General features: G+C 48.6%; 6 protein-coding genes across 6 annotated transcripts; 3 read left to right on the top strand and 3 right to left on the bottom strand.

Annotated features, from left to right (window-relative positions):
* Positions 1–423: 423 nt before the first annotated feature.
* KD926_008522 (dienelactone hydrolase) lies at positions 424–4477 on the top strand (the record flags this gene model as incomplete). Its single annotated transcript, XM_053101255.1, has 7 exons — positions 424–634; positions 681–901; positions 1002–1044; positions 1980–2181; positions 2823–3091; positions 3161–3598; positions 3672–4477. 7 exons carry the CDS (start codon positions 424–426, stop codon positions 4475–4477), a joined length of 2190 nt encoding a protein of 729 aa, XP_052955179.1.
* Positions 4478–4629: 152 nt separating this feature from the next.
* Positions 4630–6057, bottom strand: KD926_008521 (D-serine ammonia-lyase DSD1; the record flags this gene model as incomplete). Its single annotated transcript, XM_053101254.1, has 4 exons — positions 4630–5039; positions 5106–5598; positions 5706–5822; positions 5887–6057. The coding sequence occupies 4 exons, from the start codon at positions 6055–6057 to the stop codon at positions 4630–4632; spliced, it is 1191 nt and encodes a 396-aa protein (XP_052955178.1).
* Positions 6058–7737: 1680 nt separating this feature from the next.
* KD926_008520 (putative alpha-L-rhamnosidase A) lies at positions 7738–9795 on the bottom strand (the record flags this gene model as incomplete). Its single annotated transcript, XM_053101253.1, has 2 exons — positions 7738–8622; positions 8695–9795. The coding sequence occupies 2 exons, from the start codon at positions 9793–9795 to the stop codon at positions 7738–7740; spliced, it is 1986 nt and encodes a 661-aa protein (XP_052955177.1).
* An 817-nt stretch (positions 9796–10612) lies between these two features.
* Positions 10613–11454, bottom strand: KD926_008519 (type 1 glutamine amidotransferase; the record flags this gene model as incomplete). Its single annotated transcript, XM_053101252.1, has 3 exons — positions 10613–10900; positions 10962–11185; positions 11238–11454. 3 exons carry the CDS (start codon positions 11452–11454, stop codon positions 10613–10615), a joined length of 729 nt encoding a protein of 242 aa, XP_052955176.1.
* A 421-nt stretch (positions 11455–11875) lies between these two features.
* Positions 11876–13515, top strand: KD926_008518 (glutamine synthetase family protein; the record flags this gene model as incomplete). Its single annotated transcript, XM_053101251.1, has 5 exons — positions 11876–12293; positions 12350–12609; positions 12656–12708; positions 12755–13435; positions 13485–13515. 5 exons carry the CDS (start codon positions 11876–11878, stop codon positions 13513–13515), a joined length of 1443 nt encoding a protein of 480 aa, XP_052955175.1.
* A 1613-nt stretch (positions 13516–15128) lies between these two features.
* On the top strand, positions 15129–16439 carry KD926_008517 (uncharacterized protein; the record flags this gene model as incomplete). Its single annotated transcript, XM_053101250.1, has 4 exons — positions 15129–15386; positions 15453–15781; positions 15831–16276; positions 16324–16439. 4 exons carry the CDS (start codon positions 15129–15131, stop codon positions 16437–16439), a joined length of 1149 nt encoding a protein of 382 aa, XP_052955174.1.
* Positions 16440–21628: the final 5189 nt, after the last annotated feature.

Genomic DNA, 21628 nt, shown 5'->3' with positions numbered 1-21628 from the left:
ATATGATCATTTTCAACTGAATGAAGGTCTTGATTCTTCTAATTACACGATAAAGAAGCCGATATTTATACAATCTCAGAGGCTTCAGGATCGTCATTAAAAGGCGGAATTGCATGATTTAATCGTCATAAATTAGCCACACAGAGCATGTGATTACAAGGTCACATGAATATTTGCATTCTGTTTGTTCTGAGATTATATCAGCGTCTCATGGTGTGCAGCTACTATAGCATGGGGTCTATTGGGACTAGATGGCCCGCTCGTCAGGGTTCCCCGCTCACCCGGGAATTACGTTACCCGAAAACCCCAGCCCCACCCGAGCTTTCATCTACGTGAGAAAGGAGATCTTTTCCTTTGCAACCTTCTGAACAATATCCTTCTACGCACCCTCTTTTTCTCTTACAACCTCTGTCGCAATCAATCATGTTTCAGCCTACTTCTTTTGAAAATCGAAAGCTCGCGAAGGCTGAGGAAATAATCGCTTATCGATTTACGAACCGGCTTGGACTTCAACGAGCATTACAGCTAGCAGATAGTATCCACCCGAATGGGAACAAAGATCTAGCTCTACTTGGTGATACTGTCATCAAGTTGATCCTTGTCAAGGAGGGCCTTTGTCGACATGCGACCCGTGGTAAGTGATAACATGACACTGATGAATTTGTCTGAGTTTCTCCTAGGTCAGATAAACAATGTTATATCGGAGAAATCATCCAACGCCTATCTTGCGCAGCGAGGCTTCTCCAAAGGCCTAGCAGAATGTGTATTTGCCAATCGATCCCAGGGGAACACAATCTACCCGGGCCCTATGGCCTCCACAGTTGAGGCTATCGTCGGGGCTGTCTTCAATGATAGTGAAGAGAAGACGACAGTTGTCAAAGGAGTCATGGAAGCTTTGGGCGTCTCTTGGCCTGGGTGATCTTCCCATCGCAGGTAACGTTTTCTATCCATTTTTGAAGAAAATTAGGTTCAGAGCGACTGCTCTGTTAATAGGACTCTAGTTACTCCCCGTGAGGGCCTACGGATGCTCCTCTGCTACGGCGAGTAGGCGGCACCACAAAGGCGCTGAATTTGAATTTCGAAGCATTGTGATGTGTTACCCACCTTCTTCGAAATGGATTGTCGCGTTTTGTGGTGCCGCCTGCTCGCCCTAGCAGAGTGGCTTCTATATGCCCTCACGAGGATTAAATGGGCTTCTTCAAGCTACGACGTTGTTTCTCATCATAGTTGGCTTGGGTTGAACCGGCAAGGATATCCGTTCACTGATAGCAACTTTTAGGCGGTTGTTACCCGGAAGGTGACTTAGCAAATTTTTATCTTCATCAACTGGAGATTATAGCTATTTCCTGGCTCCAAGTTCGAGTCTTTCATCAACTGAAGACACAGACGCTCATTAGATAGTTGAAAAAAATTGTCAAAATCACGATCCTCTCAGCCTCTGGAGCGGCCAAATTCATGAAGATTCAATAGAAACAATAATTAACACAAAGGAACTTCGGTTGACCAGGGGGGGGATCACTAGTGTAGTTTACACTAGCTCATCAATGGTATATCGACAGGCGCAAGGTTGGCGGAATCTCAAGTTGGACAAGTGTGCTCGAGGTGGGGTCCCAGGAAACATAGAGATTTTTGAGGTAAAACTTGATTTCTAATAGTACTATATGGACTAAAGATATATCCGGGACAAATTGTTTCCGAGGGGCGAGATAATTTCCTGATAGTTTCCCCTTATAGCAATATCTGGAGAACTATTTTATGAACTCGACGCGCGACGTCAACTGAGCCAGAATGTCAGGACGGGCCGTGACGGGAACCCCCGAGCCCCCGAGCGCGACGAACACGAAAACTCACTACCACGATTGTCGAGACCGAAACGCACCACCAGACCACCTAACAACTATACTCGAGCGCAGGAGAAAGATACCGAGCAGAGAAATACGCGCCCCCAACAGAGGAGGAAAACTAAGACAGGCCAGTAGCCCAACGTGACGCAGTAACTTCGGACGACTCGACGGAGAGCGAGGATTTGAACGCTGCCAAACTTGTGAAAGAGCTCGCCAAACTCAGGAGAGAGGTCAGACGACGAGATGATTTGCACAAGGAAGAGAAAGCCAAAGAAGAATTCGGTGCTGCCGTCGCGGAAGTTCGACACGATCTACAGACCTTGACAAATAGTAAGAAGTATGTTAAACTTTTCAACTGTACTAAACATATTTGTCTCCTATCACTGTGGGGCAGGTGTCAAATCTTATATAGACAGAAAGATGTATGAAAACAGATAAATAATGGTGGATGCTTAGGTCTCCATTGAATACATGAGTTAATCAATAAAATATTGGGGAGCTTTAGAACAAATTTGCCTCATGTAGCAAAATCGAGGCACCGACCAGTGTCAGCCGTGGATAGCCCCATCCAGTAAATATAGCAACGTCAATACCAGGCACGACAGCACCCGAACCATGGAACCACAATGACAACTGGAAACAGATCAACAAATCTTTCTCGAGCTAATGGACGGAAATGAAAAGTACTGACCAACCTTCCCGTTAATTAATATAAATCAGCCCCATCAGATGATGCCCGGCCTTGCTGCAGCGATGACGTAGTGGCGCCGAGTGACAAGGACAATGACGTATCCCCGTGCATGCACTCCAAGTCAAGTCCGGCCGATCTGCCACCAACTTTGCGACTTCTTCCCTGCCAATTTCTTTTGCTCTTTCTCTTTCTTCTCTCTTTTCAGGGTCGGATGTGCCGATTTCTTAATGTGTCTTCCGATAACTTAATATAATCGACTTGGTTCTAATCTAATTACACCTATATAGCAAAGCGCAAAAAGCACATCCTACGATGGCCACCATTTCCATTTCTGCCCCCGGCGCGAGTGGCTTTCTCTATAATTCCGGCCATAATACGGCTCGGTTGTGCGTGACGGCTGAGACGCCGGATTTCGACACCTCCTTGTTACGCCGCTGGCAGGATGAGGGCCTCGATGTGCAGTACGTGCCGTTTAACGGCGGAGGAAAGGACTACATCCTGCGATTGAAGTCCGTGAAGGAGGGGTTGGGAGTCGGGGAGAACTATGCCATTGTTGGTGAGTTGACCTACCATTGGAGAAGGTAGTTGGAGACAGGAGGAGCTGTATGTTAACACACTCCCGCAGCGTTCGGCGACGCCGCCTCCTTCTGTCTGGACTACTACATCAAACCCACCACCTCGAGTCGTCTCTGCGCGCTCGTCGCATACTACCCGACCAACATCCCCGACCCGCGGATGCGCTTCCCTCCGACGCTGCGCGTCATGACGCATCTGGCCGGCAGCACGGTCGACGTCACGACCACCCCGACCATGCTGGGTGTGCAGGGCAAGAGACGGACGACGACGCGACAGATCAACCCCGGCATTGGCACCGGCGAGCGCCTGAACATCGGCCACCTGGCGTATACGTACAAGCACGCGCAGCCGGGATTCGCCGAGACGGACCTGGACGAGTATGATCGGCTGGCTAGCGAGTTGGCCTGGAGTCGCACGCTGCAGATCCTGAGGAAGGGATTCGGCAAGGATCCAGACATTGAGGAGAAATGGGAGGAACACTTGGAAGGTATGCTTCCCTGTCTTCGACGTCTACTGGCCGAAAGGGTATAACGCTGCAAATACTAACGACAGTTCACCAGCGAAATTCTTCTCCATGAACCTCTCCGACACAATGGCTGCGTATACCAACAAATCCGCTCCCACGGTGACCTACACGCCCACTGTAAGCGGTGGAATCGGCACCCACGCCCTGCGCCGCTTCTACGAGCACCACTTCCTGCAAAAGCTACCGCCATCGATGCGTCTGCGCTTGATTTCTCGCACGCAAGGCACCGATCGCGTCGTGGACGAGCTCTTCGTGGCATTCGAGCACACGCACGAGATTCCCTGGATGTTGCCCGGGGTGCCGCCCACCAACAAGCGCGTGGAGATCGTGATTGTCAGCATCGTGAGTCTCTGCGCCGGCAAGCTCTACTCTGAGCACGTGTATTGGGACCAGGCCAGCGTGCTGGTGCAGGTGGGCTTGCTGGATCCGAAACTTGTCCCGCAGGGCGCGTCGCCGTCCGTGGATCGGTTGCCCGTCGTGGGCCGGGAAGCGGCGCGACGAATGCTGCAGGAAGATCCAGAGATTGACGGCAAGGACTTCCATAATCGGTTGATTCGCAGGGCGCGGGCCAAGGCCAAGGGGAAGGACGGCGAGCCGCAGACCCCGGCGGTCGAGGAGTCCGGCGCTGAGGGCAAGAGTGAGTTGGATACGCCGTTGAAGGAGCCCAAGGGGAAGGGCAAGGCGGTGCAGCAGGAGTCGCGTCAAGCTTGGCCGCAGCTAGATACTGAAGCTGAGGGCGAAGAGGCCGAGGACGGTCAGAATGGAGATGGTCAGAATGGACACGCGGATGAAAATAAGGGCACTGCCTCTGTGGAAGATGTTCAGGATGAGGATGATTAATTGGCTGATGATGAATACCCAGCATTTTGTTGTTTCTTATCTAAGTTGCGTTTTCTGTTTAGGCGGGAGTTCAAATTTTGGTTAGCTGTATATAGTTTTGTTCTTTCAATTCTGATCTGTTCTATCTTCGATGCTGTACAGTGTAATCCCAATCACCACCCCTTCCACGGCACCCAGGTCTCTCGGACTATATCCTCTTCATCCACCACGTAGTAAACATGGAATGCCGCAGCAGTAATGCACGAATGCTGACAATACAACGTCACTTTATCCCCGACTCGAAACACGTCTTCCGCCTTCTTCTGCGCCTTCGAACCACCTAATCCGAGAATCCCATGCTCCTGCGACATCCTCACAACGGACCAATCCGGCCGACCAGCAACGTATCCAAATCCCGGCATGGCACTCGTCTCTTTAGACAGCGCAACGGTACCCGCATTGACGAGCGCCTCGTTACGTTCTGGATACACACTGCACACCTCGGCCAAGACGCGGACAGCCTGCTCCGACTCTCCCACCAGTCCAGTGGACACCTGCTGGAGATCATGCGCAGGATAATTACCTAGTTCGGACGTTAGCCTCACATTCCAACCCCAATCAGCTCTCAGAAGAAACCATAACCACTAACCAGCATGTAGCTCCAACTCCAAATTCCCGGGCAACTCCTCCCTCAAAGCCTTCACGACATGAGCCGTCGGCGTAGACCCAATCGAAACAACCACCTTCCTAGTACTATCCCGCTCCAGATTCAAATATCTAGACGCGGACACCACACCATCCATCTCCGCCCGAAGGACCTCCACAGCCTCGTCGCGCGTCCGACATCCATACGAGTGGCCGCCGTGACAATAGAACCCCTCCAGAGAAGCTGCGCTTGACGCCTCAACTCGCGCCACTAATCGCTCCAGCGCCGAGGACGTCATCTCCACACCTGCGCGCCGCGATCCGACATCCACTTTGATGAAAACGGGCCATAAAGCTGCGGTCCCAGAGCTGCGGGCATATTGCTCCAGAACATCAACGTGCTGTTCGTTGTCAAGCATAAGTGAGATCTTGATTGACTTTGCCAATTCTGCCAATTGGGGCAGGACGCTGGGATAGATGGGGATGCCGTAGAGGCACTATCCGGGTTTACAGTTAGCAAATAGTTAGTAGATTGACTAACTAGGTAGCTAGGTAACCTAGTCGTAGGAAAGTAGTCCCTAAGATAGGTAGAAGAAGAGCATACCTCATCTAAAATCCCCTCTTTCACCAACGGAATCGACCCCCGGATCTCGCACACCGTGGACGCCACGATCTTCCGGTGCAGGCCGTTCGCGAGCATTTTGCGCGTGACTTCGATGGACTGGTTTCACTTCGTCATCTACCTCATATCGAAATGGAAGGTGATTGAAAATAATTGACCATACCTTTAGGGTTTTAACATGCGGTCGAAAGGCAATATCAAGGTCCTGGACATCTTGTAGTAATTGTTTGATGTTTCGCTCTAGGATGGGTTTGCTGATGAGGAGGGCCGGGGTGGGGAGGTCATTGATTGAGCGACCAATGAAGGAGGCATGGGATTGGAGGGAGAAGTCCATTGGGATTGATTATATGGTGGGATGGCAGAATTAGGAGAGGGAGGAGTAGATGGAAACGAATTGGAGAGGGAGTGGGGTGGGATTAAAGACGGCGTTTTCTACGGAGTACTCCTCCGTAACCATTTCTAATTAATTGCTACCAACTAAGCTTCCGAAGCGAGGATTTACCTCTTTATTGCTCGGGAAAAACTGTGGTAGCGTGGGGGTGGGTACTGGACAGACCAGTATTACACTGCCTATTTATTGTTTTCTATGTTCTACTACCTGGCCTAGGAAATAAATAAAACAAAAGAAGAGGTGGAAAGAAAGACCTGATGATGATGATGAATATCCTGAAATCTTCAAAATAAAAAAACAAAAACAAAAAATAATGGCCCGAGCCGCGGATCGAACGCGGGACCTCTCGCAGATGTGCTTGGGTTAATAGGCCCTAAAAGGGACACCCTAAGCGAGAATCATACCACTAGACCACCCGGGCTATTGAATGCTTCTGTCAAAAAAATGTTGACTACAAAACAAAAAGCCTATAGGCCTTGGTATCCATGCCTTCACTGAAAATCATGCCGAGTGTAGGCCCTCCCATCAAACAATCAAGAGTCCTGGCTGTCTCAATGCTGTCAGCCATGAATTTTGCTCTGCGCATGGATGTAGTTAGTTAAGTATATCATAGTATTACTAGCAGGAGAGGCCAGTTACCCTTGGTTGCGCACCCTGTCACATAGTTGATCGAAATATATCTTACCCGACCTACACTCTATGCCCTCATGAGTCTAGATATATACGAACTTCATGCCGGTAAATCGACACCGGCAGGCTAGAACCATGGAGAACGGCCCCGGGCAAATCCAACATTGTAATGATTTTTTCTTCTCTCTCTCTCTTCCAATCTCTTGGTATGTGTTGCGTGGATGCAGTAGAGGCTCTACCTACCGCGGTAGTTTAGTACAAAGTTGTAGGAATATTGGATGCCAGGGGTAGGCTGTCGAAGTGGTCAAAAACTTGATTGAATTGATGAAGATGTATTCTTGCGATGATCAACTACCTAGGGGTCAAAGTAGGCCCCTTTATCTCCATATTCAGGTGAACTTCATGGCCGATATCATGGAGTTTTCCGCTTCATTTATGGAATGCCCAGCTTTGTACGATAATCTTCTGAACTTACCTTTAGCGAAGATTTGGCGGATTCTTAGAGACAGCCGCCTGAAATATCTTAAACCTGGTTGAAAAGACCATACTCTTATCTAGTCAACTACCTTCAGTGCAATTATCATCGGCATAGATTATCAAGGCTTGTAGCATTTTCTTCTGTAGTCAACATATTTTCGACAGAAATATTCAATAGCCCGGGTGGTCTAGTGGTATGATTCTCGCTTAGGGTGTCCCTTTTAGGGCCTATTAACCCAAGCACATCTGCGAGAGGTCCCGCGTTCGATCCGCGGCTCGGGCCATTATTTTTTTGTTTTTATTTAACCCCCCTATGGGCTTAGTAGAAGAGAATAAATAACACTGACTGACAGACGGACGGTCTATATATACCATATAATTAATTATTATAGCTTTTGGACAAATCATCACGTATCTAGAATCTAACGTACTGCTGCAGGAAGACTCTGATTCTGTTGATTCATTGTAGACAGATATCAGCATCTAATAGGTAGTTCTTGGAAGTCATTCATTCCCTCAAGCATCACCAACCAATCTCCAACTTCCTCCCTTCAACCCACTCGCCTCCCCATTCCTCAGCTTCACCACTGTCCCATTGACACTGACCAACGACCCGTGCACGCCCGGTAACTTCACCACACCCGACGTGCCCACCGGCGTCTTAAACTCGAACCTCCGATACGCACTACTAGTACCATTCCCCTCCCTCTCAAACCTCACCCCAAACTTCCCCTTCACCGTCTCAAACCCGGCATCCACATTCCTCAAATCCCCCGGCTGCGGCGCAACCACCCACTCCGCACCCGCCTCCTTCGTGATCCTCAACCCAGCCGCATAGTGCGTCAACGCACTCGTCGGTCCCGTCGCCCACCCATGCGCATGCGACACGCGCGGATCATTCGCGTACGGCTCGTAATGCAAGGATCCATTGACACTGTACCCCTCGATGAAGGTCGAGTTCGTCATGCGCGGATCATCCAGCATGAAGCCCCATTCGAGGCGCATGAGGTCGAGCGCCGACTGTGCGTCGTTGGCGAGGAAATGTGCCTGCAGTTCTAGGCTGCTGATGAAGGGGGACACGGTTGCGCCGGCTTCCGGGGCTGGGGCGCCGTATTTACCCCAGCGGGACCGGAGCGAGCGGGTGAGTTGGCGTGTTTGGTGCGTCGAGTTGGTTAGGTTGGCTTTGATGGCCCACACATTGCCGTCTTGGGGGTGAAGGGTTGTGGTTTGGTTGTCGCGGTAGAGGCCTGCGGAAGCGTCCCAAAGGAGGGAGTTCGCGGACGTTTTGATGTGAGAGGCGGTTCGGGTCCAGTTTTGGACGGGGTTTGTGTCATTGAGGAGTGTGGATAGGATTAGGCCTTGTTGGAGGGTGTAGGAGAGGATGGCGTTTGCTTCGATGTTCTGTTGATAGGGGACGGGTTAGTATGTATGCCAGTTCGGAGGCAGGCAGATGGGAGAGAGGGAAAGACGTACATGTCCACCCATTCCAAATCGCAGCCAGTCAGAGCTGGCTGTGATATTCGCCAGGCCGGTATCGTCAACGCTTCCCAGGGCCCAGTCAACCCCGAGCTTGAACTGGTCCCAATGACGCGCCAACCACGCCCGGTCGCCCGAGTACAGGTAGTAGAAGTAAATCCCGATGAGACTCTGGCAGTGATACGTGAAGCTGACTGTATCGGCATACGGCGGGCTGGCATACGGAAGTCGTCCGTCATCCTTCTGCAGCACAAGCAGCCGCTCGAGCGCGTTGCGCATGCTATACAGATCATATGTACTGACGCCCACCACTTCCAGCTGCACGGACATATCTCCGGGCCAGACGAGACGATCCCGTTTCGCGCCGTCCGTGAGAACGCTGGACCCATTGGAGATGGTGTAGTTGTTCCACCAGGAGACCGTCTCGGGCAGCTCGATGGTCTCTGTCTTGTTGATGATTTGAAACCAGACGAGCGCGTTGCCCATCTCCGGTTCAATCGTGCAGAGCTGGTTGGTGTACGCGCCGGCGTACCAGATCCGATTGAGCAGTTCGTCGTCGCAGTGGAAGTACCCTGTATACGCCGTGAGATCCTGTTTCGGCGCGGCGGTGAAGTTGACCGTCACGCTGTTCAGAGAAATGTCTGCCGTCGTGTTGCTCACGATCGTCATGTATCGGAATCCGCCTCGGACATGCATTTCCTCCGCCGTGTACTCACCGGACCCCGAGCCGACGTTGAACCAGAGAGGGCTGTCGAGGCCGGCATCGGCAGTGGCATCACAGGCTTCGCTGCTCACGTAGAGGCTAGACTCTGAGAAGGTGACGCCGAGATAAGCGTCGGATGTGGAGGCGTTTGCGACATTAAGGGAGACGAGTCCGGCGATGTTCTTTTCGAAATCGAAAGTGACGGAGGATTTTCCGTGAAAGGTTGTTGGGGTCGTGCTGTTTTTGTGCAGTAACGAGGGTGCGTGCGACACAGAGCCCTCCGTTTGATAGATCGTAGGGGGAGTGAGAGTTCTTGAAGAGGGAGCTAGAATGTAGTCGGCATACAGGACCGCCACAGCGGCGGTCGCCAGGAGTGGCAGAGAATATACTCTCATTTCTGCAAAACTAGTGCTACGAGAACTATACAATCTCTTGGCCGGGATCTTACATTTAAATCCTCTCCTGTGCCGGCCGACAGCACGTCTCCTACAATCCAGTTCCAAGGGCAATCGTCATGCTCATTCCTGGTTTTGAACCATTTCCTCTCGGTATCAGATACCCCGAGCTTCCCGCCAAAGCCCTTTGCCGAGAAGTGGAAGACCCGCAATACCAGCACCATGTGGTTCCCAACTCGACGCCGAACCAGTTCACTGGCCTCGTGTGTCGCCGGTGTCGTCACTCTCGGCTCCATGCCGGGGGATTTTTTGGGTCTGCGGAGGCCTTCCTCCACGGAGTTGTTCCTCCTGACTGGTTCCTTGGTTGTCGGGTCGTCTAATGCTCCCACTTCTTGATGGACTCGGGATACATGGAATGTCCACAAAAATTGCTCGGTATCCGTAGCAGCCCGACATGAATATGGTGTATGCGGTTGAATGAGCACTAAAACCGGTTCTCTTGTGGTAAACGGCAGCATGGCATGATCGGGCCGTTGCCGAGTCGTGTGCCGGGTTACTGCAGTATATTTGGTTGCGATGCGAGACTTCCTGCTGTGGGTGATATATTTAATCCTTTATTTTTTCATATGTCACAGAGTGCCCTTCTTCATGTTCTGTATGTACTGGTCGGCCCGTTCATGGTCCTTCTTCCCAGCTTTACGAGACCGAGTATCTGGTCGGATTTCTGTGGTATTTGATCACTTGGATGGATGTAATCATTTTTATTTGAGCTCAAGTGCTTTCACATGTATTGATGTATAAAAGAGACACCAACCTCTCAAGATAACAGAAACCTCCACACAGCCTCCCCAAACAACACCCCATCATGCGGCTTTCCCGCTCTCTCGGTCCCACTGCGAAAAGTCTCCTCATCAAAGATCCCCATCTTATACCGAGCCTCCAACAAACTGCTAATCACAAACCCATCATACTCCGGATGTCCCTGGACCGTGAGAATGCGACCTGGCATATACAGCCCCTGCACTTCACAGATGGGCGTCGAGCCGAGGTTCACGCATCCGGCGGGGATTTCATGGGCGATATCGCGGTGCATTTGATGCAATGACTGATAGTATATGTATTAGGTTTCTGTAAGGCTGTCTGGGATTTCTGGTTATATAACGTACGAAGGTATGTCTGGAGAAGAGCCCCTTTCCCGCATCACTCAGGGAGATCTGTTCGACTGATACTTCCCATCCGGCATCACTTCGACCGACTCGCGCACCTAATGCTCGGGCGATGATTTGATGACCAAAGCAGATCCCGATTATATGTTTCTTGTGTTGATGGATTCGTTCAACGTAGTTCGTTAATTCGACTATCCATGACGCATCTGAAAAAGCATCGTGTTCTAGGTATGCTGTCAGTGACATTCATCCGGATCGGGGCGAGGACTGACTCACTGCTTCCGGTCAATAGAAGTGCGTCAAAGTCCTCTGGGTCAGGGAACACCGAGTCTTCTACCACGTTCCATTTGGTCACTTCGAGTGTGGTGTTCGTACTCCCAAGTGAAGCAAGTGAGGTGTTGAGGAGCCTCTTGAACATGTCGCCGTAGGTGCCATAGCGATCTTTGACGGGGTCAATGGGGGTGTCACATTCGAGAATGGCAATTCGCGTCATTTTTACTGCATAGAATATTCAGCGATTGAGGATTTGTGTCTGTTGACTTCCAAAGATCTCCAATGGCACAGAGTAAGCCCATTAGTTAACTATGAGAAGCGTTTACTCAGAACCCCCCCCGGCGGTAATCCTTATCGGAGCTTACTACCTTATCGATAAGCGCGGTCTTTTCCCTTCCCCGCAGCGCGCTCCCCTTCTCCAACGCGGTAAACACCCCCATTTGCTTCATCAGCTCCATCGCAGCGCGTCGTTCTCCGAGGAATAGACGAAGGTGTCTAGTTTTGGTATCGCGATGACGATCTCCGTCGCAGCATGGTTAGCTGCGATCCACCTCGGCATCTTTAAAGCGTTATCTTGACCGAACTCGCTCTTTCCTTCTCCCCATCTCTAATTGAGTAGTTTTCTCAGAATCATAATCACAATGACATTGCAAAATATCACCGTCGAGGAGCTGCCGAGCATCCTGGCCGATGACATCAAGGTCAAGGTCGCTGGCGTGGACTGCGACGGCATCCTGCGCGGCAAGGTGATGTCCAAGGAGAAGTTCCTGGGCATTGCGCAGAAGGGGTTTGGGTTCAGTTCCGCGGTCTTTGGCTGGGACATGCAGGACATGCTGTATACGACCGACGCGAATATTGCACCCCCGGAGTCCGGATATGTGGATTTTCTCGCAGTACCGGACCTGAGCACCTTCCGACGCATACCGTGGGAGGAGGATATTCCATTCTTCTTGGTGTGGTTCGTGCAAAATGAGAAGCCCGTGTCGGCGGACGGTCGGAGTATGTTGAAGAGCATCTGCGACAAGCTGGCGGCATCGAACTGTCAGGGTATGGCTGGTGGTATGTTATCATCATCGCGATCTTCGTTGGGGTACGAAATCGCTAATGGGCAATAGTCGAGCTGGAGTTTATGAATTTCCAGACTCCTTCACAGGACGGATACAGTGCGCATGGCCTGACGCATGATATCGCTGCTTTTCTCGAGAAAAACGCCCCTGGTGCGCTTCGTCCCTTGACCGCGGGGAGCTTTTCGTACAGCTCAACACGACCGGTCGCGCACAAGAAGTATTTCTATGACATCTTCAACACGAGCGCTCAGTTCAACTGTGGAATTGAGGGGTGGCACACCGAGGGCGGACCGGGTGTATATGAAGCGGTAAGCCTGAATCACATCGTTCGTGAGATAATTACTCATTTATCAGGCCCTCAAAGTATGCGATGTCGCGGAGATGGCCGACAAAGTCTCCCTATTCAAGTATGTCCTTCCGGTTTTAACGGCAACGCAGCAACTAACGACTTAGGCTCCTGGCGAAATCGGTAGGAGTGGACTACGGGGTCACGCCCTGTTTCATGGCAAAGCCCATTCAAGGCCAACCCGGCAGCTCCGGACACATCCACATCTCGCTCTGCGACCTCAACGGAAAGAACCTCTTCGCCCGGGAAACGCAAGACCCCAACGCCCCGTGGCCCGATGCAGCCGGACTGTCGGACCTGGGTCGTCAATTCCTCGCGGGTATCCTCGAGGCCCTACCGGACATTATGCCGCTATTTGCGCCTACGATCAATTCCTATAAACGCCTGGTAGAGAACTTCTGGGCTCCCGTGAATATCACCTGGGGTCTCGAAGACCGAATGGCGTCCGTCCGGATTATCACGCCGCCAGTGTGCAAGTCCGGCGCCACGCGGTTCGAGGTGCGCATTCCCGGCGCGGACCTGCACCCTCACTATGCACTGAGCGTCATTCTGGCCGCAGGCTGGCGGGGCGTGCAAAAGAAGCTGGAGCTCACAGTCCCGCCCGTGTCGGCGCTGAAGCCGGATGATCCCCGGCCGGAATTGTTGCCGAACACGTTAGAGGCGGCGATCCAGCGGTTCAGCGCGGCAAACAGCGTGGCGCGCGAGATTCTGGAAGACGAATTTGTCGACTTCTTTACCGCCACGCGCGAGCATGAATTGCGACTGTGGAGAGAAGCCGTGACGGATTGGTGAGTTTGATCGGAGTCCCTGTGTTGGGAGATCTGCTAACGTGCCTAGGGAATTCAAACGGTACATCGAGACTGTGTAGCGACTCGACCGGGCATAGAGTGCAACTTTTGAGCATGGTAGAATGAATTTTCTGTAAATAATATCAATAGCATCTCAATCCTCCTGCCTGCTTAGCTAAAACAATGTACGGAGTAACTGTGGGTAACGATGGAAAGACTGGTCGTGTGTGGGCTTTGATTTGAAAAGTGTGCCCTTTCCACGCCGCAGAGTTGAACTTGATTAGTTTTACTCTGTACCTATCTAGCCTTAACTCCTGCTAGCTGGATAAAGGAACGATATCAGCATAGAAAATAGCACCGGCGGCGGTCACCTTCCTTCCATAGTTAAAAGGAAAGTCGCCTTAAGAGGACTCCCTCCTACCTGCCTTTACAATGAATTGATCAGCGGGACGCTGGAAATGGCGTCTGTGGGTGTCAATTCACCATCACAGTAGTAGGGAGTGAGTCATAAGAATGTCCAGCGGAACGTAGACAGTCTATTATAACTTTAAATACCTAAAAAAATCTAGTCCGAGACCTAAGCAGATGTCATCACTACGTCCTCACGTGCTATAAACAGCGTCACCGCGAACAAGCCACATTGCCATTCTCCTCCATCTCACCACTGTTGCCTCTCTGACTGGAAGACTATTTTGTTTCGGATCAGAATACTGTTGTCGTGTTTTTTGCTTTTTTGGCTCTGACATGGTCCTTGACTTCTCAAAATGACACCAAGGAAAAGTAGCAACTCAAGAAATTCCATTGCTCACTCAATGGCCAACCCCCCTGTACTTCCCTCATCTGAGCCTCAATCCCCGATCATCCCTTCCTTGCAGTCTCCTTGCAGAACATCAACACCACCGCCATCACTGTGTACCACTATCAACAATAATACCACTATCAACAATCACAAATTACTTTCACTATGGGGCCATGTACATGGCAAGATGGATTTTTACAGTGCCTTTGCCTCTCGGGGTCCTGCTTTTCGCGTCTTGGGGATGTGACTGATCATGCACTATGTGAAAAATGCTCGCATCCGATGAACCTTCACCTATCTTACTGTAAATTTCTCATACTCGTGATGTTCTCCAGCTAATTTTGCGCTATAGCTACTCCATCTTCCTCCAGTTCTCATGATCCACCGTCACAGATCACTCGACCCATAGGTATCTAATTCCCGTCAAACAACCTGGCAAGATGAGTGCTGATTTTTACAGCTATTGCACCACACGTTATTTGCCGGGATGGTTTCGTCGACGAGCTCATCGCTCGACTGCGATCCTTTCATATTGTCTGAGTGAGGGGGACGCCTGCTTCGGGTAAGACAACTATCGTGCACCTATTAGCTAATAGGTTAATCGCACGTTACCCGGAGACACCTCTTTACGCCTTGTCTGGTTGGGAGAAAGATGAGGTTAAGAGTGCATCGGGCTGGGCTGGTTATCTCAAAGAACAAACTGGTGTCCATGGCCGCGACTGGTTGGCACACCAAGGGTATCTCCTTATCGACGAGGCCCAACAGTCTTATTGGGACGTTGCGCTATAGGCGGAGCTTTTCAAAGCTGTCGAACAAGACTCTCAAGCGTATATTGTCCTCTTCACATCTTATGGCTCTTCAACTAGGGGGTTTTCAGGTTTCGAGCAGAAACATATGGCGATACCCATGATTTTTGCTGAGGAACAGCAGATAGCGCTCAGGCCTAATGTCAATATTCTAACACCTTGGAGACCTGTTGGCTTGTTACTGAAGGAAGATGAAGCTATTGAAGTTACCCAACGATATGCGCCACATCTCATACCAAACTGTGATCCCATTCTGACCCAAGATTTGCAGCAAGGATTGTTCAAAACCAGCACTGGACATGCAGGGCTAATTACATCCCTTGTAACACTTCTAAAGTATATACCGGTAAGCTTTATCCTGAAGTCGATGCTTCGCCGATCTATTTACTAACCTTAATGCTGTCCACGATAGAAACTCGAATTAATGGTGCGACTCTGCAAACCTATCTATTGGCAAACAATCAGGGAGGCTCTCTTCCATGATCCTATAGATTTTTTTAGACTTCTCCGACGCCTCCCGTTCGCCAGGGGTCTGCCTCCACAGAAAATCTTACAAGTTCCTGCTATCGCCAGTGTTCTCAAAGAAGCGATTGTTTGTGATAGGCTCTATCAATCTAAACTCCAACATTGGAGTGAAGAGTTAAGAAACGCTCTGCAAAAGATCTTGTGCAACGGTTGGCTCCATGCAGAGAACTCAGATGGTAACGAACAATTCATATTCGCAAGTCAAATCTACCGTTGGTAGGCGCAAACTATATAGAATACTGTGTGCTGCTTGCTAACCCAATAGTCTAGGTATTGCCAGTGTCTTTTCGCCGAAAAACACCCTGATCAACAACTGGATTACGACACCTTTAAATCTAGCGCTCGACGTCATCAGCCGTTTTCAGCCGTGTCAGCTAGCAGATGCGCCACGTTCGCTGGCAGATAAAACCCGACCACTTGAAGATCAGTATCAGAAAGAGTTTTATCGCTGCCTTTTTCCTTTAGTGGATGGGCATGTTCTCATATCTCCTGAGTTCGTGATTCAGTCGGGTATTAAAGGTGGAACAATTGACTTCCTTGTTCCGGAGAAGAAGTGGGGATTGGAACTACTAAGAGAAAGTGACCGGCTTCAGGAACACATGGACAGGTTTAAACCAAATGGAAAATACTTTACCCTGATTGAAAAAGAAAAGATGGACCAATATATTGTTCTCAATTTCACCAATATACGGCCACGAAAATTCCGTCCAGGTAATTCTACCGTTAACTACTTATGACTTAACTAATACCTTCTCTAGAGTTCAAGGACCGTCTGTACCACGTTGTGTTTTCTGAAGGATATCGGAAGGTTACAGTGATTGATGCGTCAGACCTTTGCGAAGTCAACTCCTTTGTCTTAATGGAGAATGACTAGTAGCTCAATAGCTATTCATAAGTTTTAGCAGGTCATAGCTTCTGTAACCCTAAATCTTCGCTGTGCTCAACTTGTTTAGCTTTTTTTCATTTATTTTCTTTTCAAGGTAGTTTTGCTTTTTCTTTGCAGACGCACAGATAATGACCCCAATAATCATCAGGCTGATGCGAAATTCTACCTCAGGATAAGAAATGTCTACCTCTACTACGTAAGTTAATAAATGCCAGGTCTACCTAGAACGAAGGTCAATAATTTACGGAGTATTCCGTACATACTTAAACGGACAAGTTCCTCAAATGCACAGAGCAGAAAGACAGGGGACGTCCGTAGGTATGATATAGCACGTATCAGCTAGGTAGGCGGTCAACTGACAAAAATTTTAACCGCTTTCTATGGGTTTTCACAAGACGCAGTCCTGATAGTAATAATAACCCCGAGAGCCTTGGCAAGACACTGCTCCCAGCTCGGTGCCAACGCAACCTTAGGCCTTGTTACAATCATCTACAGCGAATACCAACTTGATTACGACACTCCTTTGAACCTAGCAACTCTTTTGTGTTAAAGGGGGTGGCGAAGTGTAGAACATGCGAGGACTGATCCAATAGTAAAAACGCTTCAAGGGGCTTCGAGTTGGGAAGACCGTCGGGTGAGAGATCGCGGCGAGAGTTGGCCGCTCTAGAGAAAGCGACGAAAAGGCATCTTTATAGGCCACGCACCGCGATACCAAGCGGCATTGACGCGCTTTCCCCAAATAGACACGCTTTACCTTATCCAGTAATTCACCGTCACCGTAGAATACGGAGTATCTTTTTACCTTCTCTTTGACGGGCAGATAGACTTCTGTTATATTGACAAAATTTGACATTTATTTTTATCCATTGCCCGGGTGGTCTAGTGGTATGATTCTCGCTTAGGGTGTCCCTTTTAGGGCCTATTAACCCAAGCATATCTGCGAGAGGTCCCGCGTTCGATCCGCGGCTCGGGCCAATCTTTTTTATACCTTTCATAGTACCCCCAGGCAGGAAAAGTGTGATTGGTAGAAAGAGCATAGATCTTGGCTGTAACGCTGTGGTATCGACGATGAAGTGATTCCTTGATGAAATAACTGTTTTTATATTGAAACATACAGTAAGAACAGAAATTTGAATAGAAGTATAGATTATAACAAGGAGTATATCCCTGTAGCCGTATCGAAGGTATGCGGGCTCTCCCTGAAGCACGCCGAGTATTAGATCGCTTGAGTAATGGAGGCTCTTCTTCTGTAGAGCCTCCTCCTGCCTCATCTGACATCTCATCAGCCTCATAGTTATTTCTTCTTCGCTTTGTATGATGCTGTGAAGAAATTTCGTCTTCCTCCTCCTCCTCCTCCTCCTCTCCCTCACTAATCTCTACAATCTCCTGTGGTACATGCTTTATGGTATCCTCCTGTTGAATATCCATCACGTATTCCGTTTTATAATCTCGTATAAAAGCGAGTTGCTCCTCCTCGATATCAAACGGATTAGCACACATCAGCAGCATAAGATCCTGGATAGTTGTTGCATGGAGAGAGCCACGGCGATAATGACAGATATCACGGGCAGAATTGAATAAGCGCTCTACACCTGCACCAGTAACTGGAATAGAAAGCATATCTCGAGCCATCGCTGCAAGTACTGGGAATTGCTGCTCATGATCTCTCCAGAAATCAAGCGGGGAAGTGATTGTAGTACCTATTCAATGAATGGTTAGAGAGGTATTTATTTAACCTGCATTTTAAGAGAATACTTACCTCCCTTCAGATACTGATTGAGCTCTGAGAGTTGTACTGCAGGCCGGGCTCTATCACTATCCAGCAGTAGTTCAATCTCTTGAACAGGCTTTGGGTGAGAGGGCTTTTGGGATTGTGAGCAAGTATCATAGAGATGAACTTCGTAGGCAAGAATCTGCTGCTCTAGTGCTGCTTTATATTTACCTGCAAAGTCCTCATCTTGCCATTCAGGGGTTTGAAAGAACTCAAGCCTATACTGCGGCGCCAAGATGGTTCCATTGGTATATATGTTGATAAGCCCTGGAGTATCGGTTGCTGAGTAGTAGTCCTTGAGTTTATCTCTTGCCATGTCAAGTGCCTGAAGCATCTGACGTTTTCACAAGATCTTCTTGCGGCGTAACTGACGCTGGCGGCTCTCAAGATGCTCAAATAAACGATTATAGATACTAAAAACCATATGAATTTTAACATTTTTGGTTTTTGAGAGAGCGGTAGTGTATTGATAGAATGGCTGCGTAATGCAGATTAAATAATCGATCTGCTGCCACTCATCTCCACTCAGTTAAAGGTCAGTGTGGTGATCTGCCATGCAGTAGGTATCAAGATAGGATCGTAGTCGCTTTTCCCGGCGGAGCATCAGAAATTTTGGATTCCAGCGTGTTCGTACATCTTAAATCGGGAATAGCTTTCCGATATTGTGTTCTGGGGCCCAATCACTTGTTGAAAAGAACTCCATCTTATTTGACGGATCTAAGATGGTTCCAATTGCATAGAGATCACCTTCGACAAGATCAGTCATACCGTAGTATTTGGATAGTTTATCTTTCGCAGCCATTAGGGAGAAAAGCATTAGCTGTTTCTAGGCTACCTTCTTTTGACGAAGCTGACGCATAGTTATTTCAAGATGATCAAAGAGCCTGTTATAAATACTAAAGACGAGGTGAATACTCGAGTCTTTAGTTTAACAAACTAATGTAGTGAACGTGAAGAAGGGCTGGAAGATATAAAGCAGATCTGCCTACGGGAGCCTCCTTCTAGGCCGCGGGACATTTAACCACTGCGCCATGCTAAAAGACCAGAATACCAAGTCAACAAACAGACTTGGCTGCGCATCGCTCTAAATATAGGTCGTCACATGTAGCGTAGGACAGACAGTCAATGTACTGGATGTATAGCTGGAAGAACAGCCGGTGCATTTAGTGCATGAAATGGGAGCTCCCTTGCAAGATTTACCCTCTGGGACAAAGGGGTGTTTGTTGGTGAAAGATATCAAAAATGATTAGCAAAAAGAAACACTGGCCCGAGCCGCGGATCGAACGCGGGACCTCTCGCAGATATGCTTGGGTTAATAGGCCCTAAAAGGGACACCCTAAGCGAGAATCATACCACTAGACCACCCGGGCAATGGATGAAAATTTTGTCAAAAATTGGCTTTACAAAACAAAACAGTCTCACAACCAGTTTTGGTATTTCAGGTGGCTGCAATCCGCCAAGCTTTTGCATCCCTCTGTGTATGCAACGCCAAGACCTCCTCTTTCTATCCCTTTGCCTGGCAGCGCTAGTCGTGATTAGCGGTAATTTTGAATTATGTAGCTCTATTGGTCAGTTATCTTTACCGCATCCATACGAATTAGGAATAGTCTCAAATCCTCATATTTGCACGCATGTTTATTCTATGAACTAGAACGCGTCTTACGCGTGGTAATCGCGTCTTCATACATCATGGATTCCTAAGGTCTGCCTCTGAAAGAGGTTAAAGAACCCCTATTGTATAGCTCCTCTATTGTTCTATCTGTGACGTCCGGAGCAACCGCCCTATACCAGAGTGTTTGCATAGTTTGCACTGTTTGGTTCGTTTGTCCCACATAGTGGGTTTGTTTACTGCTTCATGCAGTAAATCGCTGTTTTCTTCTTCTTCTTTCCTCAACTTAGTGTTTCGTAACTAGCCTACAATAAGATAATTTCTTCATTCCTGAGGTTGTCACACTATCTAGTGCTTCTCCGACTCCTCCTGTTTCAAAGAAGGAAGAAGCAAAGCAAAATCTAACGCAAATACTTCGCGAGATACCTGTGACGGTCTACAAAGGAGCTTAGTAAAAGACAAGTTTGTTTATGACTCGTAGTCAAGGAATTTTACCATGGGAAAGAAAGGCTATCTTAGAAGGGAGGATCTAGAGCCTCTATATACTGCCCGAGGCTTCGCCTCAGGCAGGAATACCTGCAAAGCATCCAGGAAGGTTCCTGGATGCCTACCGGAGGGTCCCTAGATCCTATACTAACTAACCAGAACGTTCCTCCCGAACGTCCCTCTGCACCGGGAAGTTCCCTGGCTTCAGGATGTCACAATAACCCAGTACCAAAATTTTCTGTTTGAGCCTCTTGAAATGGCTGAAGCTTTCCCTCCTACGATCAAATTGCCAGATGGAGTGAATATTGAATGCCCATACAGCCTATACTCTTTATTTTTATCTGAAGAACTGATTACATCATTATCATCCAACACCAACAAATATGCGAAGGCTAAGAATGTGGGCCAGTCTGGACGAGAATGGCATGACACTACAGCTTCGGAGATCAAGACATTTCTTGCAACTCTAATCTATATGGGGGTTCATATTTCTCCTAGCGATGAAGATTATTGGCGGACTGATAAGGAGTCAATTCATATACCTCGCAGATTCATGAGGTTAAAACGATTCCAGCAAATTAAACGATTCTTTCATGTTGCGGATCCTGATCCAGAGGCTACTATCCAAGAAGCTATAAGGCTTAATCTTACACTCAATCAGATGTGGTAGTATAAGCTAGAGCCTTTTGCATCCAGACTTCGCGAAGCCTGTTTACAGTACTGGAAACCTTCAAATACAGTCTCTATTGATGAGACAATGATTCGTGGCTTTGGGCGTTCTCAGCATACCTTCAAGATGCCAAATAAGCCAATCAAGTAAGGACATAATCTCTTTGCTATTACTGATCAAAGCTATATTCTATATTGGATATGGGCGAGTCGCCATAAGTCTCTTGTTGAGGTTAAAAAACATGAGGCTGGAATTTTAACTCTAACTGGATCTATAGTTGTTTAACTGGAGCAAGAAGGCCTGCTATCACAACACAATAACTATACGATCTATATGGACAACTGCTACTCTACTATTCCTCTATTCCGTCATCTTCGGCAGCTTGGGATTGGTGCTTGTAGTATTACCTGACTAAATGCATCTAAAAAGCTATTTCTAGAAGCTCTTCATATGCTAAAAGATTCAAAGAATATTTAACCATGGAATACCCTATATGCAGCTCCCGCAACTGATAAATCTGACATTGATTCTGTACTATACATTGTATAGCAAGATAATAGCATTGTTACAGCTTTATCAACTGTATACACTGTACATAAGCTAACTGATTGGGTTACTCGCTTGCGTAAACGCCCCTCAAA

Source organism: Aspergillus affinis (genome assembly GCF_023601865.1).
Source record: "Aspergillus affinis strain CMG 70 chromosome Unknown NODE_56_length_205077_cov_90_699902, whole genome shotgun sequence".
NCBI lineage: Eukaryota > Fungi > Ascomycota > Eurotiomycetes > Eurotiales > Aspergillaceae > Aspergillus > Aspergillus affinis.
Note: the sequence above shows the minus strand (reverse complement) of the source record. Positions and strands in the feature narration are given on the sequence as shown.